This window comes from Engraulis encrasicolus, chromosome 1 (assembly GCF_034702125.1).
Source record: "Engraulis encrasicolus isolate BLACKSEA-1 chromosome 1, IST_EnEncr_1.0, whole genome shotgun sequence".
Classification (NCBI taxonomy): Eukaryota; Metazoa; Chordata; class Actinopteri; order Clupeiformes; family Engraulidae; genus Engraulis; species Engraulis encrasicolus.
In genome coordinates this window covers 20,193,212-20,214,632 of record NC_085857.1, presented here as the reverse complement: position 1 = coordinate 20,214,632, position 21,421 = coordinate 20,193,212, and the positions used below count along the sequence as shown (strand labels likewise).

The 21,421-nt window shown below is 44.8% G+C and overlaps 1 protein-coding gene across 1 annotated transcript in view; it reads right to left on the bottom strand.

Moving 5' to 3' along the window:
* smc3 (structural maintenance of chromosomes 3) overlaps window positions 1-21,421 on the bottom strand; it is a 77,272-nt gene that overhangs the window by 44,526 nt on the left and 11,325 nt on the right. Inside the window, exons 11-15 of the mRNA XM_063198461.1 lie at window positions 19,324-19,488; window positions 12,415-12,536; window positions 8,687-8,900; window positions 2,472-2,575; window positions 1,532-1,631 (exon numbers count right to left, since the gene is read on the bottom strand). Coding sequence (XP_063054531.1) covers window positions 1,532-1,631; window positions 2,472-2,575; window positions 8,687-8,900; window positions 12,415-12,536; window positions 19,324-19,488 — 705 coding nt within the window. The remainder of the gene's footprint in view (window positions 1-1,531; window positions 1,632-2,471; window positions 2,576-8,686; window positions 8,901-12,414; window positions 12,537-19,323; window positions 19,489-21,421) is intronic.

Below are 21,421 nucleotides of genomic sequence, written 5' to 3'. Positions count from 1 at the left end.
CAAAATCACTGAGAAAACTACTGGTAGCACTTAATGCCACAGAGGTTTAAAATCCTGTAGCGCACACATGGTACCTCTACTTCAGAAGGAACCTGTGCAGTCCCACCTGAGGTTTGCCAGCGGACATCAGACTGGTTTAGGATATGATATGGACGTGCTGTAGTCAGATGAAACCAAAATCAAGCTGTTTGGCATTAACACAATTCAATGTGCTTTGAGAAAGAGTACTGCTGTCTATGATCTCAAGAACACAATCCTCACCATCATGCATGAAAGTGGTATCATTGTGGTTTGAGTGTGTTTGTCTGGCCAAGGCACAGGACAACTTCACATCGTCAACAAATGGATGGAGGGAGACATGTAATGTGCAATCCTGAGTGCAAACGTCCTTCCCTCCACCACTACACTGAAGGGTGGGGCATTTTTGGATCTCCCAACATGACAATACACAACATACAGTCAAAGCAACGAAGGAGTGGCTCAATAAGAAGCATATTGAAGTCGTGAAGTGGCCTAGACAGTCTCCAAATATTAACCCTATAGTAATTCTATGGAGAGAACTTAACCTCCCATTTGCCAAGCTACAGCCAAAAACTGTTAATGTTTTAGAGATAATCTGCATAGAAAAATGGGCAAAAATATGTTCTACTATATGCACAAACATTGTCATCAACTAAAAGAAACATCTGACCTCAGTGCTAGACAACTAGGGCTTTGCCACAAAGCACTTTATCTTCTTTAGCTAGAGGGGTCAAATACTTATTTGCCTAAATTAAATACAAATACATTAAAATATATTATTTTAAGTTATTTTCTGGAATTTCTTTTTGATATTCTGTCTCTCCATGTTTGAATACACATTATCATACATTTATAGACTGATCATGTCTTCATTAGTGGGCAAACCGGCAAAATCACCAAGGGATCAAATACATATTGGACTCACTGTACATTACCCAGTCTCTGCTTGTGTGATTTCGAAGCAAACTTTCTATCGGCAGCTGATGCCTCGACTCGAGGGGAGCGCAGCCACAGACCTGTACAGGTCTGTGAGCGCAGCACAACAAATGAATACCTCCAAACTAGCGCTCTGATTGGTCAATATTCCCCCACACACGTTGCTGGCCAATGGAAAGGCCAGCGCGAGACAATTGCAAGCAGAGCCATGTCTACGACTCTGTCTGGTTGCAAGTCTACAGAGCAATGAATACACTTTGCTATTGGTTTTTCCCGTATTTTGAAGTGAGAGCGCGGTAGTTTGATGTCAAAATCCGTATCTGCTACACAAAATGCGTAATGGTCGGCAGGTATGCTATCGAGTGCACTGTTTACCCCAGGCATGACTGACAGTCTCGAAACCTTGTTACCGCCTTACAGTTATGTTTTTACGGAAGACTGTCCCAGCATCTATATTTTAATACATTGTGTCTGGGTGAAATTTAATGCCAGGCCTTTGACCGTCTTTGACCCGTGTGTGTGCGTGTGTGTGTGCGTGTGTGTGTGCGTGTGTGTGTGTGGCGTACGTCCTCACCTTGCCGGTGGCTGCGCGGAGTAGCTGCTGCTTCTTCTCCAGGTCTTCCCTCTTGGCAGCCAGCGCCTGCTGCTCAGCATTCTCCTCTCGCCACAGATAGCTAATGACACACACACACAGTTTGATTACTTTATTTGGGAGGACCGATGCAATATGGCAACCAGACATTCATAAAGAACAGCGCTATTATCGTTATATGTTATCGCAAGAACAATGCATCGTAGAATCGGACTGAATCGATTCGAATCGCTACCTCCAGAATTGTATAATCGAATCAAATCACGAGGGCAGTGCCGATGCACATCACTAGTAAGAAGGGAGTACGGTTGAGTGAAGAGATGGAAAGACGGGTAACAAGTAGGGCTGCTACCATGAATAGACTAATCGCGACTAATTGTGTCTAATCGACTATAAAAATTAGTCGGCAAGAATATTCATAGTCGACTAATCGTTTCATTTAATTCCATGCTTTTTTACTTACTTTTCTAATGCTTTATTACTTTATTGAAACCTTAAATTGCCCAGCACGTAAGAACGTGCACGTTATATCTAGTAAATAAGCTACTATCATGATTTAAAACTCATTGTGAGCTCAGGGACCTAATTTTAACGTTTTTTCTTTTTTCCCCCCAATTTCCTTGAAGATTAAAGTGCTAGAGTACTTGAAAAATTAATAATTTGACTAATCGACTATTCGAAAAAAAATAGTTGATAGATTAAATCAGGAGAAAAAGAATCGTTTAGGACAGCCCTAGTAACAAGAGACTCTATATACAAAGAGATGAAAAGACGGCTAGGAAAAGACGGCTAGGAAAAGACGGCTAGGAAAAGACGGCTAGGAAAAGACAGTGGGAGGAAGTAAAGGGAATAAGGGAGAGAAAACGAATGAGACAAGGTGGTGAGAGGCATGAGATCAACTGAGTGTGTGGGTCAGCCTTACTTTCTCTCACTCTGCAGCTCGTCTTTCTTGTTCTTGACTTCGTAGTACTTCTTGTCCAGCTCCTCCACGCGCGTCTTCACCTCGTTCAGGTCCTGGTCCAGTTTCTACTCCCAACAGAAAACAAACAAAACAAAACAAATAAACAAAACAAACAAATAAATAAACATAATGCATTACTCTGCAGGGGTCGTCAAGAAACGCAGAGAATTTGATGAAGTAAAGAAAAAGTTTAGAGATCGGGACATTGAGTATGGTCTGTTTTTCCCCAGCACTTTAAGAGTCACCCACAATGGTAAGAGCCACTACTTCCGTAAACCTGATGATGCTGAGAAATTCTACAATGCACTTGATTCCTCTTCTGACTCTGATATGGCAATATGATGGTAGCCCTTTCGCTGCCCTAACGCAGAGACAAGCGCACGGTTCGCTGGATAACATCTTGCTTTTTGTTTTTGTTATTTTTCTCCTGCAGTCAGTAGGCTAGGCCTATGAACTTCTCAGCCGTGGCGATATAAGTGCAAAACCTGCCGGCTTTTTTCTTATTATTCTTTTTTTCATTGATTTCATTTTTTCCACTGGGACACTGCAACACCTCGCCGCTGGTCAAATTGTGCAACATGGGAATTATTTATGCTCATCGATGTGAAATGGACAAGGCCTATTCACAGACCCTGAAATGTCATCAGCTGTTCTGCGTTACTGCTACGCAGGCCTATAGCGCCTATGGTCGCGCACGTCTTCTGTTGTTTTCTAGGCCCACCCTTCCTCTTCTTTCGCCATAAAAAAAAAAAAAAAAAAAAAAACATTGGTGACATCCCTGCGTGAAAATTGGAATATGCGCCTTTTCTTTTTTTTTCTCGTCCCTGCTATGTTGGCATTGATTCCGAAGCATATAGGCACGATTTTTCATTACTTTATTGGACACTGACAGCTGTATACAGCAAGTTCAGAAAAGAAAAATAGAGCAGGTTTGACTTATGTAACGCTGCATGAAAGTGGAATTATGAACGCTGGTTCAAACAGACTGTCAATCAGACAGACTTTTTATTTATAAACTTCTCTTTTTTCCCTTTTCTCTGACGTTAAATCACTCAAGATAGGCTCACGTTTTCTGTGAGATATAAACTGTAGTTATTTTTTTTTGGAAACTGGAAAATTATAAGGCCTAGTTGGAATGAATAAACTAAGTATCTGGTGAAGTGTAGGACCAGTATGACTATTTTGTTGTGTTCTCTATCCCACTTGAGTAATGTGAAAGCCTAAGCCCCAGGAGTAGGACTGTTAAGCTCATTATATATTATATTAAATCAAGCCAGGTAGACTGAGCTTTACTATGTGACCCCTCACCCCTCCCCAATGCAATCTTATATTGCCTTATGTGGGTTTTTTTTGTTCTGTGTTTTTGTGTGTGTGTGTGTGAGTGTGAGTGTGAATGTGTTTGTGTTGGTGATTATTGCTCTCTTCCTGCCTCCCTCATCCAGCTGTTTCTGCCTTTATCAGCTAGGCTACTCATTTATGACTAAGATGCTCTACCCCACCTTTCTTCATGGAAGATAAATGAATTTCGCTAAGGGGCTACTTATTGTACATTTGAATATTAGGAGCTTGATGCCTAAAATTGATTTATTGCGAGCTTGGCTTACCTACAACAAACCCCATGTGATTACATTATCTGAAACTTGGCTAAACAATGGTATCTCTGACAAGGATATTAAACTTGATGACTATGTATCATTCAGGAAAGACAGAGGATCTAGAGGTGGCGGACTATTAACATATGTTGCATCAAATTTGACTGCTGATCTTGCTTTTCCTGAGGAGAGTCCCCAGTATTTTGAAGGACTTTTTGTTAACATTACTTTTCATGAAAATAAAAGTTTAATTATTGGCAATATCTATAAACCACCATCTGCCCCTGCTGAAACCACTGATTGCATTTTGTCTACTATTAATTCCCTTAACCGTTCTACTGAAAAAATTATACTTGGTGATTTCAACTCTAACTGGTTAGACCGCTCCTCCCATAAGGTTCGCACTCTTTTTAATAGTATAAATTTATCTCAGATTATTTCAGAACCCACTCGAGTTGGCCCCAGCTCCTCATCTCTGTTGGACTGGATACTAGTTTCCCACCCGGGCAGAATAACTCAATCAGGTGTGCTACCTGACTCCTTTAGTGACCACTCAATGGTATTTTGTGTCTGGAAAATTAAATTGGTACATCCTCCTCCCAAATTGATTAAGATTAGGCATATCAATAAAATTAATCCTGAACACTTCATTCAAGACATCTTGAATGTGAATTGGGGAAGATTTCAACTAATTCCAACTGTTGAAGAAGCCTGGCACTTCTTTTATTCTGAGTTCCTGCAAGTAATTAACAAAAATGCACCATTGATTTCAAAGAAGATCAGAGGTCAAAATCTTCCCTGGATCAAAGGTGAACTTATTGGTTTACTTAAACAAAGAGATAAGGCCTGGGGAAAATTCCGCAAAACCAGAGATTCTACAGACTGGAACATTTACAAGGAGCTAAGGAATAGATGTAAAACTGAAACAAGGAATGCTAAAGCAAGTTACTTTAAGAATAGCCTGGCAACAGATTTTAAAAATCCTAATTTTTTTTGGAAAAAAATGAATTATCTTACAAACAAATCCTCAAAATCTTCCACAACCCATATTAGTTCTAATGGCCAAATGGTAAGTGAACCTGTAATGATTGCTGAGGCATTCAGTCATCACTTTGCTACAATAGGACAAACTATGTCAGGTAACTCCCATTATGGGCCAAGCCTGACTCAGGGCAGGAGTAACAGTTCCTTTTGCTTCAATATAGTCTCCCCATTTGACGTCCAGAGGGTCATTGATGGTATGAGAGCTGGATGTAGTGCAGGCCCAGACGGCCTGGATATCAGGTTCTTTAAACTGGCCTCTCATGTTCTGTCATTCCCTTTAGCTGATCTATTCAACTTATCTTTAACAACAGGTGAAATACCTTCCTCTTGGAAAAGTGCGAGAGTAATTCCTCTTCACAAGGGCGGCAGTACCTCAGATATGAACAATTACAGACCTATTTCAATAATTAATAGTGTAACAAAAATATTTGAAAAGCTCATATTTAACCAATTGTCCACATATCTTACGGACCACAACATATTATCTCAGCATCAATCAGGATTCCGACCCGGTTACTCAACCACAACTGCTCTCTTAAAATTTACCAATGATGTAATGTCAGCTGCAGACAGCAACATGCCCTCAGGTGCTATATTTATTGACCTCTCTAAGGCATTTGATTTAGTTGACCATTACCTTTTATTAGATAAGTTACATGCTATTGGCCTGTCCCGTACAGCTTTACTATTTTTCAATTCATTTCTTCATAACAGAACTCAAAGCGTCTTCTTTCAGGGTAGGGAATCTAAATTTAAATTAATTGATAAGGGCGTTCCTCAAGGTTCATCGTTGGGCCCTCTGTTGTTTTCTATTTTCATCAATGATTTGCCACAAATGTGCTCTGATAGTCAAATTCACTTGTATGCTGACGATACTGTATTGTACTATTCCTCTGCTAATATTTCTCATATTCAACATACTCTCCAATCTGACTTCAACAAAGTGCAACAGTGGTTTCTCTCAAATAAGCTTCTCCTGAACAAGGAAAAATCATATAGCATGCTGTTTTGTACTCGAACCAGCTCTCTGCCATCTACTAACTGGTCAGTTACTCTTCTTGATGGAACACTACTAGATAGAGTGGAGGAGTTTAAATACCTGGGTGTCTGGCTGGACTCTCAGCTCTCCTTTAGACATCATATTAACGCAATTTCCAAGAAAATAACTGGTTGTTTAAAATCTCTTTATCGTTCAGTTGATTGCTTTTCACAGGAGGTCCGTAAAAGAATTATAACTCAGTTAATTTTTCCAATTCTTGACTATGCAGATGTTGTATATGGTAATACTCCTGAAACTCATCTTCATCCTCTCAATGTACTGTACAACAGTCTTTGTAGATTTGTACTTAGATGTCCGTATAGGACACATCACTGTACAATGTATGAAGCCTTGAACTGGCCTGCACCCAAGAATAGAAGAAAGCTCCACTGGTCAATTCTCATTTTTAAATGTATACACACACAGTCCCCTCCTTACCTGAAAGAGCTACTAACCCCTCTAAGCTCTGACTATAGCCTACGTAACATTGACCATCTATTCTTAGTGACACCCAGAATTAGAAAGGAAATTGGTCGCCGAGCATTTAAATTCAAAGCTCCATCAGTTTGGAATAGCCTTCCCTCTTCATTTAGGTCCATCACTTCCCTTTATATTTTTAGATCATCTTTAATCACTTACTTTGAAACATCCTGCTCTTGTTTCTGAAAGGCCTTAGTTGCTGGGTCGGGTTTTTTGTTTGTTTCTGGTTACGGTCTGTTTTGTTTATGTGTTTTTTGGGTTTTCTGTTGTCTTGTTTTGCCCTCTTCCTTCTCATTCTTTTTCATTTTTCTTTTCATTCATATGATTCCTTTAACAACTAATGGCATCTTGTAAACCATACTATTGTAGCATGTTGGGTGGTGGGGTAGTTTGGAGAGCAACACCAGTGAGTGAATGAGTGAGTGTGTGTGTCTATGTCTACTGTTTTGTTTTGTTTTTTGTTTTTTGTTTTTGTACTGTACTGTCAGTAGGACCCCCTCGAAAATGAGATGGCACATCTCAAGGGGCCATCCTTGTAACAAATAAATAAAAATAAAAAATAAATAAAATTACACTCAGCTGATGCTCCACAAAACCCTACTGTCCACTAAGGGTGGGCATTGGCAAATGGTTCACGATTGAATGTGCGTCACGATACACATGCCACATAAATCATTTTTTATTTATTTAAAGTGATACTGTCCCATTTTTGGAAATACGCTTATTTTACACCTCTCCTTGAGTTAAATGATTGAGTTTTACCTTTCTCCTGTACTTTCAACCATTCCCTGAGTATGGCAGTTCACATTTTACCTCTAAGCTAGCAGTTAACATTGAGTCCTATGAGACCAGTTAGCCGCCAGCTGGTCTCATAGGACTCAATGTTAACTGCTATTATGGAGGTAAAATTTGCACTGCCATACTCAGAACGGCTGAAAGTACAAGAGAAAGGTAAAACTCGATTATTTAACTCAAGGGGAGGTGTAATATGAGCCCATTTCCAAAAATGGGACAGTATCACTTTAAGCATTTTAGCATCTGGGAGAGAGCTTCCATTACAACAGAAATATTACTTACTCTCAATTGAATTTGGCACTGGTTCATTTCGTTCCTATTAAATAATCGATTTGTCATGAATCAATGCGGTTCATCACGGAAAATAAGTATTGTGATAGATCGTCATGAACCGATTCAGTATATTGTGACAACAAGTATGCCGATACATTGCCATTTTGATTTTTTAGCACACCCCTACTATATACTCTCTACTGTCACCATATCCAAATAAACAACCGTAATCAAGTCCTCTTCACAAACTAATGGACTCCAAGTTCATTAACCCAATCCCACTCTGGTTTTGTAAGCCATGGTCCACTTTCTACTCCCACCACATTGAAAGAGACAGCACAAGACAAATAATTATAAAAAAAAACTCTTTCCAAACTCAAACTGAACTGTCCCCCCCACTCTCTGGTTTAGTCATCCACTGAATCACTGCGATCTAAAACTGCTCAGACAAGGACACCATGAGTAATGCGCCCACGATGGTGTTGGGGTGTCTTGTGTTTAGACAAGTGTAGGGGTGTGTGTGTGTGTGTGTGTGTGTGTGTGTGTGTGTGTGTGTGTGTGTGTGTGTGTGTGTGTGTGTGTGTGTGTAAAATGTCTACAAAAAAATGATTTTAGGCACAGAGAGGTTCAGCCCTGTGTGTCTGTGTATGAATACAATCTATTCGTGTGTGTGTGTGTGTGTGTGTGTGTGTGTGTGTGTGTGTGTGTGTGTGTGTGTGTGTGTGTGTGTGTGTGCGTGTGTGCGTGTGTGTGTGCGTGTGTGTGTGTGTGTGTGCGCGTGCGTGTGTGATGCATGCGTGTTGCTCGACATTCTTCTCCTTGTTGGTTGACAGGTGGACACCAGCCCATCTATCTAGACTCTTGAGATGAGCACGTGTATAATTGTGTGTGTGTGTGTGTGTGTGTGTATGTGTATGTGTGTGTGTGTGTGCGTGCGTGTGTGCAAAACGTACGTTGTACTGCTCCACGTTCTTCTCCTTGTTGTCCTCGGTGTCCTTGAGGTCCTTGTTGATGGTGGCGATCTGCCTCTTCTTGTCGTTGATGGCCTGGTCCAGGGACTTGAGCTCCTTCTTGATCCACTTGTCCCTCTCCTCCTTGGACGTGAACTGGCTGCCACGGCCCTGCTTGGCGTACAGGTCCGTACGCTCCTGCGTCGCCTGGGCCAGTCTGGAAGGAGAGGCGAGAGGAGACTGTTATAGTGTGTGTGTGTGTGTGTGTGTGTGTGTGTGTGTGTGTGTGTGTGTGTGTGTGTGTGTGTGTGTGTGTGTGTGTGTGTGTGTGTGGTGGTGAACTGGCTGTCTCGGCCCTGCTTGAATGTCCACACAATTGCTCCCACTTTGCTCCGCCCCCCACCCACTCTCCCAGTATTGTAGAATTGTAGACGGTAGAATTGTGTCTGTCTGAATTCCATTTTGATCAGCTGTACTGTAAAATTGTTGCGTTTCGGCTACATAGGCCATGGTCACAGGGTACATGCTGGGCGTTCACTGACTGACCTGCCCAGTGGCCCATGCACGGCTTCATCTTAGCGCATCACCGGTGTAGCATGAGAATGGCATGTGCCCACTGTCAATCTGTCTGCCATCACTGCAGCATGAGTATGGTATGCTGCCAACAGTCAAGACTGTGGCTCAGTGGGCTAAAGGAACCATACCATACCCTCAAGGTGAGCCAGGGTCATTTCCCGGCCCTCCACCAGTGTCTCGCTCCCCACCAGATCACTCAAAGTCATAAGAGCCCAAAAGATATCCCTTAAAACTATGGCACAGTGTGATGTGACATCTGGTGAGCCCTCATTAACTGATCTGTTGAGATCACTCTTTTGGCTTTTCAGGGCAACTTAGAAGAGCAACAGAGCCAATAGGCAGTGATTTGCAGCCATGGTGCAAGTTGGGCGGCTCACTGACTTGACCTAGCGATACCCGGGCATATCGGGTGCCTCACCGGTGTACCAATGGTCAAGAACGTGGCATATGGTGGTCGTTTAGTAACTGACCTAGTGACGATACCCCTCTGCTAGTACTCCTTGAAGTACCCATGTCAGCTGGCTGTGTAGTAGGGTATGACTATGACATGGTGACTGACCAGGTGGTGTCTTGTTTGTTTGTTTGTTTGTTTACATTTATGGCCAAATATGCGACTGTGGCTATTTCATGGCCAGTACAGGTAATAGAATTTGCCTCAAATTAAAAATCAACAATGATGTAAATAATTGAATAAATGCATTAAATAAGTTTGGTCACATCAATACATTTTAAAAAGTTCAAAACCTTTAAAAGGTGGGACCTTATCAAAAATACCAAAAATAGTGTCTTCTTTAAAAAAAACTGTTGTCTTTTCCTTCTGAGAGCAGGGCAAGTTAGAATATGCTTAATTGACCAGGTGGTGTCCTTCATCTTCGAAAGCATCAAGCTATGTGTATACCAAGAGCAACCAATGCTACTAGAGCGACGGAAGTCATTATTCCTCTGAGGAGGGATAAAGCGACCAAAACGAATTCGCCAGGAGCAAACTAACTTGAGCAACCAGAGCGAATTTCAGCAATTTAAGTCAATCTAATATCATGGCAATGAGCTAATGACGCGGTTCGTTGAAAACCAATTGGAATGTTAACTTTTGCAAAGGTCCCGGGCTGACAAGACAGAGTCGTTATGTAATGAACTAAATCAAACAGGTCACGTCCAGAGTGAATAAAGCCAATTCATGGCGAAACGTCTTCAGCGACCCTGGCTATTCGGGTAGCCTAGGGCGTTTCTGGTGTACACGCAGCTTCAGTGTGCCAATGGCCAAGACTGTGGCATATGGTGGTGGGCGTTCCGCAACTGATCTGGTAGCAGATATCGCTGTGTCTGGACCTCAGACCTCCTTACACTCCTTGAGAAAATATGCGCGGTGCTGATGAAGGCCGAGTATGGCATGTGGCCCAGGGTATGTATTCGATGACCTCAAGATGCACTCTCTCGGCACATCATCAGTGTGGCATATGGTAATGGTTAAGACTGTAGCACCTTGGTCTCCAAACTAGTGTTGCACCGATACCGATACCAGTATCGGTGGATCGGTACTAAAATGGTGGTATCGGTGAGTACCAACAAATAGGGCACCGATACCATTTACAGGTGCTTGTATGACAATTAAACAGCTTTGAAATTAGTTATTTCATAGAGGTATTTAAAAAGTATAAAACGTTTTGCTGGATTGACTTTGTATTAGTCTTTTTCCTGTTTCACAAAAGGTAGGCACCAGCCTGACAAAGCCATGCAATGATTTTACATCCAAGTGGTATGCACTACAGCCCTTCATATATATATCTATCAAATAGGGTGGTATCGGTATCGGTATGGGCCGATACTGCACAGCCAGGTATCGGTATCGGGGCCAAAAAATTGTATCGGTGCAACACTACTCCAAACAAAGACCCACGGGCCAAATCCGGCCCAGGCATGGCAAACACTTGGCCCGCCATGAGGTCAGAACAAATGAAAACACAAGTGTGTTTGATTTTCGATCACTAAAACTTCAGTGAGTCATAGCTCTCCAAAGCATTGACAGACAATTCAATCTTCATTCCAACCGTCTCAGAACAGACATTGACAAGAAAGGAAATCTGTTCTCTGTCCAGACATCTAACTTGTTTCTCAGTGTGTTGGGGCGTTGGTTTGGCCCAGCGCCTCACTTGCGCTACATCATTTGGCCCTTGGAGAAAAACAATTGGAAACCACTGCTGTGGCACATGGTGAGTATTCACTGTCTGACCCGGGACAGCCCTTCTCCAGTGTGGCATTTGGTCAAGACTCTGGCACACTGTATGTCCACGTTGGGTGTCTAACCTGCTGATGCCCTTCTTCTTGCACTCCTTGACGCTGTTCAACTTTGGCTCTTATGTGTGGCAAATTGCGTTAAATCAGCATGGCATGAGTCAGGCACATTGTGTCTGTTGGGTAACTGACCTGCCAATGCCCTCCTCCATGTGCTCCTTGACTGTGTTGAACATGGACTCACAAGAGTGGCATGAATACTAGTCGTGTGGCGTGTGCCAATGATTAACAGTGTGGCAAGGTGGGATGTAACGTCTGACCTGGCGATGCCCTTGTACTAGCGCTCCTTGTTGAACTTGGGCTCATAACATGACTATGGCACGTGTGTGTGTGTGTGTGTGTGTGTGTGTGTGTGTGTGTGTGTGTGTGTGTGTGTGTGTGTGTGTGTGTGTGTGTCTGACCTGCCAATGCCCTCCTTCTCCCGCTCCTTGACGGTGTTGAACTTGGGCTCACAACATGACGATGGCACGTGTGTATGCGCACACGTGTGTGTGTGTGTGTGTGTGTGTGTGTGTGTGTGTGTGTGTGTGTGTGTGTGTGTGTGTGTGCGTGCGTGCGTGCCTGACCTGGCGATGCCCTTCTCCTCCCTCTCCTTGACGGTGTTGAACTTGGGCTCACAACATGGCTATGGCACTGGTGCGCGTGTGTGCGTGCGCGCGTGTGTGTCTGTGTGTGTGCGCGCCGTGTGCGTGCGCCGTGTGTGTGTGTGTGTGTGTGTGTGTGACCTGCCGATGCCCTTCTTCTCCCGCTCCTTGACGGTGTTGAACTTGGGCTCACATGACTATGGCACTGATGTGTGTACGTGTGTGTGTGTGTGTGTGTGTGTGCGAGCGCGTGTGTGTGTGTGTGTGTGTGTGTCTGACCTGGCGATGCCCTTCTCCTCCCTCTCCTTGACGGTGTTGAACTTGGGCTCAGTCTCCTGCAGCTCCTTCTGCTTCTCCTCGATCTTCTCCAAAAGCTTCTGCCGCTCCTTCAGCAGCCGTTTCTGTCATGACACACAGGGACACACACACACACACACACTTTGATTACTGTATGTCAATACGATATGCTCTCTCTGCGTTTTCGGCGGCCGTTATGATGGGAGTAGATTTTTTTTTTTCTCCCTGTGTTAGCATAGCATGTAAGAAGTGTGGCCTGCCGGCGTCCTGCCAGCAAGACGCACGCACACACACACACACACAGGGCTACAGAAGGGTTATGCTATGCAGCCAGTTGGCAGCTCGTTTGGGTGGATAATATGTGCGTGTGTTCGTGAGTGTGAGTGTGAGTGTGTGTGTGTGTGTGTGTGCGCGCATGAGAGAGAAAGAAGTCTCATCACAGCGTTTCTGATGGTCGTCCAGCAGATACTTCAACAGAGGAAGAGGAGGAGGGATGAGACACACACACACAGAGAACATGTAGCCAACTGGTAGCGCCTATGCCTGTGTATGCATGTACTCAGGTATGCGTCACAGTAGGGCTGCACAATTAATCGAGAAATAATCAAAATCGTGATAAAATAGTGAAATCGATCTCATGATTTTAATCGAGATTTAATCGTGGCAATAGTGACCTACTTTTGAGAGCGTCCTTGAAGCCAGAACATACAGGCTGGTGTTTCTGGCCAGAAATCTATCCACTTGAGTTTCATGCTATTGCCTTTATATAATTATTACAATTCATTTTATTTTGCTCATCCCGTATGTAATTCATTCTTGGTTATATTTCATCTTGTTATAATTTTCAAAAAAATCTGCAAAAAATCAATAATAGTGATTAATAATCGTGATTATGCATAATCGTACAGCCCTACGTCACAGAGAGAAAGGGAGTAACTGAGTATGCCAGGAGTGGACAAGTAACGGTTACCATACACTCAAGATTAAGATTACATTTGGTGTGCAAAATCTGCCGGCCACTTTCAAAGATTATAACAACTGTTGGCTTTTTGCTAGTGGCTGCAAATAGTCATCCATGTTTTGTGTGTATGTGCGCTCAATTAAGGATTCAACAGCCCAATAGTAGTACCCCAAATGTTAACCGTAATCCATCTGGTACAGTATGTGTTTGTGTGCATCACAAACAATTGTGTGTTATCAGCAATGCAAAATAATTCATTAACATTGAAATATTCTGTACAGGATTGGGACCCATATTCCAGTTCCATTGAGCTCTCTGTATGCTAATTTGCAATCATGTAACACACTTCATCTTGAACAGCTTTACTAGACAGCAAAACAAAAAAAGTGGGCCTCATTTAAAATCAACTATCACTTCAGATTTTATCAGTACGGCATCAGTGACTGGCAATGTCGGGCAAATGATTTTCTGTTAAAAAAATAAATAAATATAAAAAAATGATGAACAGACGTGGGGTGCAGACAAAGAAGGTTATGACATTTTGTGGATGACTCATTTCTCCTCAAGACCCACTTGAAAAAAGGAAAAAAAAACTAGGTCACGGGCCATTTTTAAACGAAATTACCCACAAATGGGTGTTGTGCAACACCAACCGAGCAGAAAAGATGGTTTAAGAGGGCAGTGCTTATTTGCGGTTTCCTTTTTGCCCCCCTAAATGAAGTCATTCATAGATTGTGGGTTGATGTACATCAATGTGATGTCATGATGTCATCATGCGGTACATCCGACTGTGGATAGCTTTCCAACAATCTTGACATTAGATGTCCCTTGAAAACGGAAACGTTACAGCATAATTGCAAAATACGCTGTCGATGATGGGTGGGGGGTTGGGGGGGGGGGTACAGTATACATTTTGGAAGATAGCTTATACAGTATGCTTGCGTCAAACATGCGTAAGAGAGACGAAGAAATCTCCAATAAGTCAACCCCGCCCAACACACTGACAGGCACGCATGTGGTACCAACTCCACATACTGTCTGTACACAGAGGACGCACACTGTTCCTTCTGTGGGGTGTGACGCACATACCGTATTTTCCGGACTACAAGTCGCACTTTTTTTCATGGTTTGGCTGGACATGCGACATATACTCTGGTGCGACATATATATGTTTTTTTTCTCCACGGGAGAGCACTATGTGCGCAACTAGGCCTATGTTGTGTTGCTTAATACCACTGATAGAAAAAATGTTACAACTTAGGCTACCACAACAAAAAATAGCATTTACAATGACGACTGAATAGAAATATAGCCTACCACCCAAAATAAGTTAATATAGCCTACTGCTGAGTTCAAGCTGAAAGTAATTAAATATGCAGCCGAAAATGGCAATAGGGCAGCTGAACGAAAGTTTGGATGAATGGAAAACTGTTTGGGGACTGGAGAAAAGCGGAGGAAAATGTGCTGATGAATACAGGACAAATGTGTTCTCGAACAACGCGCGCGCTGCGAGTCAACGGTCTTGTTACGGGCTCCATGACATTGCCAAAGAAATGAATAGGACTTTTGCGGAAGTCAGGGAGCTCGTGGATGTATCGCGTTATGCAATGCAATCCCCTCTCGTGGATTTATTTGCGCTATGCAACGCAATCTCCTCTCTATCCGAGAACGAGCGTCTGTGTTATTAAAGACAGTCAGCCGACTTCCAGGTGAAAATCGGTCATTTCCGCGAGTTTCTGACAAACGAGCACAACGTGACACTACCATAGGCTACACAACATGGATGAAATCCCCCTCACCTTTGATACCGTCATGGGCTGAAGTCTCAGAAAAGGGGGTAAAGAAAGGCGTGCTCTGGAGACGGAACAAGTTGCCTCGAACCCTCCCACGGTCCAAACGCAAAATAAAGCCGAAAATTGAATGTTGTTCTGACTACAAGGCAACATGGCGCGTTATCACTGTTTCTTCCTCTTTTTCTTTTTGTGGTTTTATGGCGGTTGGCAAACCATCTTAGTTGGTGCATTAGGCTACCACCACCTCTGAATGCGTTGCCACTGATTCAGATGCTGGTTTAAAACAATGCCGTCTTTGAGCAGCAGCTTACCATGCGCCAGTTATCACAACATAGATTCCATGGATAGAATAACCTTTCAAAAATGTGCGACGATTAGTCCGGTGCGACGTATATATGTTTTTTTCATCTTCAAAATGCATTTTTGGGCCGTTGCGACTTAAACTCCGGAGCGACATATAGTCCAAAAAATACGGTACATGTTCCCATTCAGGAGAGGAGACACAAGCAGCTGGGGTTCGAGAGAGATGAAGAGCACACATGAACCACACACACACACACCCCCACCCGATGAAGATCATATCTACCCCACCATACCGTAAACACAAACGCACAGACAGACACAAATACGAGGAAGAACAAATCAACCCCACCCAAGAGCTACACACACACACACACACACACCATAATCACAGACTCACACACATACAAACCATACCATAAACACCCTGAACAAAATTAAGGCACGTGTGCATCCACCCACACACAGCATCCTGGGTGGTTTGGGGCACGTGTGTAACTGCATGTTTCGGGAGTCTGGAGTCACATTCGGCTAGTGGGAGGGGAGGGGGTCACAGAGGGCACAGTGACGCAAACCGGAGACTCCCAGTCCCATTGCCCAGCATCCTCTCTGATCGCGCCAACACACACACACACACAAGCAGCAGCAGCCGGAGGGAGCCAGGTGCACCTGTTCGGTATGACGTGCCAACTCTGCCAGTCACGGCCAAGCCTGCTGGCGTCACAAGTCGGGCACACGGAGCCACACACTTACAGCCAGACCCAGAGAGAGAGAGAGAGAGAGAGAGAGAGAGAGAGAGAGCGAGAGAGAGAGAGAGAGCGAGAGAGAGCGAGTGTGTGTGTGTGTGAGAGAGAGCGAGAGAGTGCATATTCATGTAGATGCACACAGGCGCAGGCGTATCGTTTGATGATACGTTAACCTATAAGTGCGTGTGTGTATACATGTACCTATATGCTTATGCGCACGTGTGTCTGTGTGTGTATAGGCTGACGTCACGCGTAATAGTTTGCTGGCCATTGAAACGATACGCATCAAAGATGGGGGCTTGTGCGTAATAAGTCAACATGAATAGGGAGCGTTTGTTGTGCTATGAAGTAGGTGGTGTGTGTGTGTGTGTGTCTGCTTGATGTATACAGCAGATCTGAAGCCAGCCCAAGGCAGTCTCTAGGGGGACCCTACATGTGTACAACGCAAGTAGACAGGTGCATCATAGTGTGACGCCAAACGAAAACCCAGCTCAACCCAGGAAAACCCAACGGCATATTTCATGGAATGAAGGTTATAGATGAAGAATATGAGCTTATCCCCCCCCCCCCCCCCCCTTCACATCATTGAGCACATTAGCTACCATTTCATGAAAACGATTGAAATGAAAACCATTTCTGGATACAAGCTCATTTTACTCTTTGAGTTAAATCATTTTGTTTTACCTTTTGCCTCCTCTGCAGGACAGGAGAAAGGTAAAACTCAATGTGTAAAAGAAACTTAATTCAAGATATGGTGCAGTATCGTTTAATTTTTTTATTTAAAAAAATGATTCTGTGTTAGTCTGTAATTGGGGAAGAGCATGAGTAACAGACTGTAGGTTTGCATTGTACAAGTCAGCGTGATGTCACCATCACAAAGCAAAGGAACGGCCATTTTGAAATGGGGGTAACATAAACATTAGCGCCTATGGGAAGAAAACGAGGGTTGCGCATGTAATCACGATTCTATACCTTTCGGATGACTGCCAGGCAGTGCCTTCAGGAGAAACGAAATGGAAGGCTTCATTAAGCTTAATGTCAGTGAACAACCAGCAAACGGTACCACACTTCTAGTGTAGGGATGTTAACCGGTAGCCGTTTAACCGGTAGTCAACCTGATCAACGTTAACCGGTTAAAATTTTCTGCCACCGATTAACCGGCAACTGGATAATTTATTAAGCGCAACCACAGCACAGAGCCAACAGTTTACCGGTTTCTATAGTGACTATTTGTACAACACTGGACATGCCCAGCTAAAAAAAAAGGCTTATGTGAAAAATAAAATAAACATTTCAGTGGTGTGCATATCAGGTATGCGAACATTGCATCATTTAAGATGACCGGTTAACCACCGGTTAATGAGACTCAGTAGCCGGTTAAGATTTTTTTCTAATTTTCGCCATCCCTATTCCAGTGTTCATCTGTTTGTCATGCTCTCTCTTCCACCTCCTGAAATATTAAAAGGTAACTGCCACAGCGAGTGTACTTTTGCAGTTTTTTTTAACAATTTGTGCCAATGGGTGACAAAACAACAGCACGTTTTGCCCCCACTAAATATGGCCTACACCCAATTATTGGAGATAAAAGAAATGCCCTGATGTCCGACTTACCACGCGAATAGACCAGGCGCGATGCGATTCAAGCGACAGAGAGCAGCAGGAAGCGATACGAGCAATTGAGGAGACTAGAGTATATCCGTACAGGCAGAAGGCAAAGCATTCAAGCATTCCCATTGGCTGTGGTCACTGGCCTCTATACGGTCATTGGCTGTCGCGGCTTGTCGCCGAACCGCGTCATAGAAAGTTAAAAGGATTTCAACTTCAAACTGTCGCGCTCGTCGCGCAAATCGCTCTAGTCTCCAGAATCGCTTTTGTCGTGAGACTCAATACGAAGTCAATTACTTCCGTCGCTCGCCTCGCTCTTGTCGCGGTAGGTGTATTTCTGCGGTTAGTAAATTGTGAGGATGATTTTGAGCATGCAAAGGTGATTGACAGAATGAGAGTGGCAAGACGTGTCAGTAAACATATGAGTGCGAGTATGAGTTATGTGATTATGTGAGTGTCCTCGTTTACCTGAGACATGTAATTCAGAATGAACTCAATTTAATTCTGAATAAAAAAAAACTTAATTCCGTTCTGAAAACATCATGTAAATAAATCATCCAGAATGAAATGAAAGTGCAATGTAAACTCGACGAAACCCATTTCATTCTGAATCAAAGGCATGATGTAAACATGGCCAGTGTGTGTGAGTGCATGTGTGTTTGTGTGTGTGTGTCTGTTGTTGTGGGAGTGTGTGTGTATTGCTGTGGGAGTGTGTGTGTGAGAGTTTCTATGCCCGTGTGTTTGTGTGTGTGTTGCTGTGCGAGTGTGTGTGTATTGCTGTGGGAGTGTGTGTGTGAGAGTTTCTATGCCCGTGTGTTTGTGTGTGTGTTGCTGTGCGAGTGTGTGTGTATTGCTGTGGGAGTGTGTGTGTGTAAGAGTTTGTGCCCGTGTGTGTGTGTGTGTGTGTGTGTGTGTTGCTGTGCGAGTGTGTGTGTGAGAGTTTCTGTGCCCGTGCGTGTGTGTGTGTGTGTGTGTTGCTGTGCGAGTGTGTGTGTATTGCTGTGGGAGTGTGTGTGTGAGAGTTTCTGTGCCCGTGTGTCTGTGTGTGTGTTGCTGTGCAAGTGTGTGTGTATTGCTGTGGGAGTGTGTGGGTGTGAGAGTTTCTGTGCCCGTGTGTGTGTGTGTGTGTTGTTGTGGGAGTGTGTGTGTATTGCTGTGGGAGTGTGTGTGTGAGAGTTTCTGTGCCCGTGTGTGTGTGTGTGTGTGTGTGTGTGTGTGTGTGTTGCTGTGCGAGTGTGTGTGTGAGAGTTTCTGTGCCCGTGCGTGTGTGTGTGTGTGTGTTGCTGTGCGAGTGTGTGTGTATTGCTGTGGGAGTGTGTGTGTGAGAGTTTCCGTGCCCGTGTGTTTGTGTGTGTGTTGTTGTGGGAGTGTGTGTGTATTGCTGTGGGAGTGTGTGTGAGAGAGTTTCTGTGCCCGTGTGTGTGTGTGTTGCTGTGCAAGTGTGTGTTGCAGTGTGTGTGCGTGCGCGTCTCGGCCCCTGGCTCACCCTCTGCTCGCTGTTGCCGGCGAGCTCGTCCTGCAGGTCCTTGGCCTTGAGCTCCAGCTTGGTGCGCTGCTTGATCTGCTCCTGCCGCTCCGAGCTCAGCTGGTCCTTCTCCTCCTTCATGCCCGTCACCTTGGCCTTCAGCTCCCGCACCACGCGCTCCGTCTCCTGCAGGACGCGGACGGACGGGGGATGGGAGAGGAGGAAGGAGGGATGGAGAGGAGGAAGGAGGGATGGAGAGGTGGAGGAAGGAGGGATGGGAGAGGTGGGGGGAGGGGAGAGGAGGAAGGAGGGATGGAGAGGTGGGGGGAGGGGAGAGGAGGAAGGAGGGATGGAGAGGTGGGGGGAGGAAGGAGGGATGGGAGAGGAGGAAGGAGGGATGGAGATGTGAGGGGAGGGGATGGGAGAGGAGGAAGGAGGGATGGAGAGGAGGAAGGAGGGAGGGGAGAGGTGGGGGGAGGGGGGAGGGGAGAGGAGGAAGGAGGGATGGAGATGTGAGGGGAGGGGATGGGAGAGGAGGAAGGAGGGATGGAGAGGAGGAAGGAGGGATGGGAGAGGTGGGGGGAGGGATGGAGAGGTGGGGGGAGGGGAGAGGAGGAAGGAGGGATGGAGAGGTGGAGGGAGGGATGGAGAGGTGGGGGGAGGGGAGAGGAGGAAGGAGGGATGGAGAGGTGGTGGGAGGGATGGGAGAGGAGGAAGGAGGGATGGAGAGGTGGGGGGAGGGGAGAGGAGAGGAGGAAGGAGGGATGGGAGAGGAGGAAGGAGGGATGGGAGATGTGGGGGGGGGGGGAGAGGAGAGGAGGAAGGAGGGAGGGAGAGGAGGAAGGAGGGATGGAGAGGTGGAAGGAGGGATGGGAGAGGAGGAAGGAGGGATGGAGAGGAGGAAGGAGGGATGGGAGAGGAGGAAGGAGGGATGGAGAGGTGGGGGGAGGGGAGAGGAGGAAGGAGGGAGGGGAGAGGAGGAAGGAGGGAGGGGAGAGGAGGAAGGAGGGATGGAGAGGTGGGGGGAGGGGAGAGGAGGAAGGAGGGAGGGGAGAGGAGGAAGGAGGGATGGAGAGGTGGGGGGACGGGAGAAAAGAGTGAAGGGTGTAAGGAGAGAGAGAGAGAGAGAGAGAGAGAGAGAGAGAGAGAGAGAGAGAGAGAGAGAGAGAGAGAGAACAAGATAGAAAGAAAGTGTTAGCGAAAGAAAGAGTGTGAGCAAAAGGAACAAAGACAGAAAGAAAGAAACAACAAACAACATAGGCATAAGGGACAGCAGAAAAAAGCAGATGTAATTGTGTCCAAAATACAGAAAGAAAGACAAGAGTGTAAGAAAGAACATTAACAGGGAGGGGAAAACAATCTTCATTCACCATCTTGTTCATTTTGTTAACATTAATGTCCATGCTCTGTACTGCTATTTGGTGAAGATGGTAACACTTTATTTTAGGGATACATCTATTAGCACTAATACATACAACAACCAGAGGTTGCGCTAGACTTTTTCACAGTCCGTCATTTTGACGGACAGGGTCGAAAAAAATCCACCATCGCCTATTTTTTTTTTTAAATTCTCCATCTCGTTTCTCAATGTGGGGGGTCGCGACCCAGCACCGGGAACAACACATGCGCAATTGCGGCCAATTGAGAGTAAACCGCTGTGAATACACCCCCTTTCACTCGACATTCGCTATCCAACTTTGAGGATGGAGTCAACTTTGCTGTCCACTTTCTCTCTCTGCCCCCCTCGTTGCACTAAAGCTGCAGATATCTCTCATGACGCGCATTTGATTCAGTGTTCAGCGCTATGGTCACCACAAGCACTTTTTTAAAAGACGCGTGGAGGGCTTTATCCAACAGCTGTCAGTCATCGTTTTGCTCTGATTAATACACCGATTGTAATACAAAGGCGCAGTGTTAAATGGGTTAACATGCACGATGGAAAGGAAAACCGTCTTGAAGCAGAAAGGTTTAGCCCAGGCAGTCGACAAAGGCACTGAAGCCTACAACAGGAAGACGACCAGATTTCGCAAAACTTTGTTGAAAAATGTCAGCGGCGGTAAAGGGAGCCTCTCTGTACGTAGCCACATCGGCTTATATGTTGGCTCTGGGAGCGCGGTAA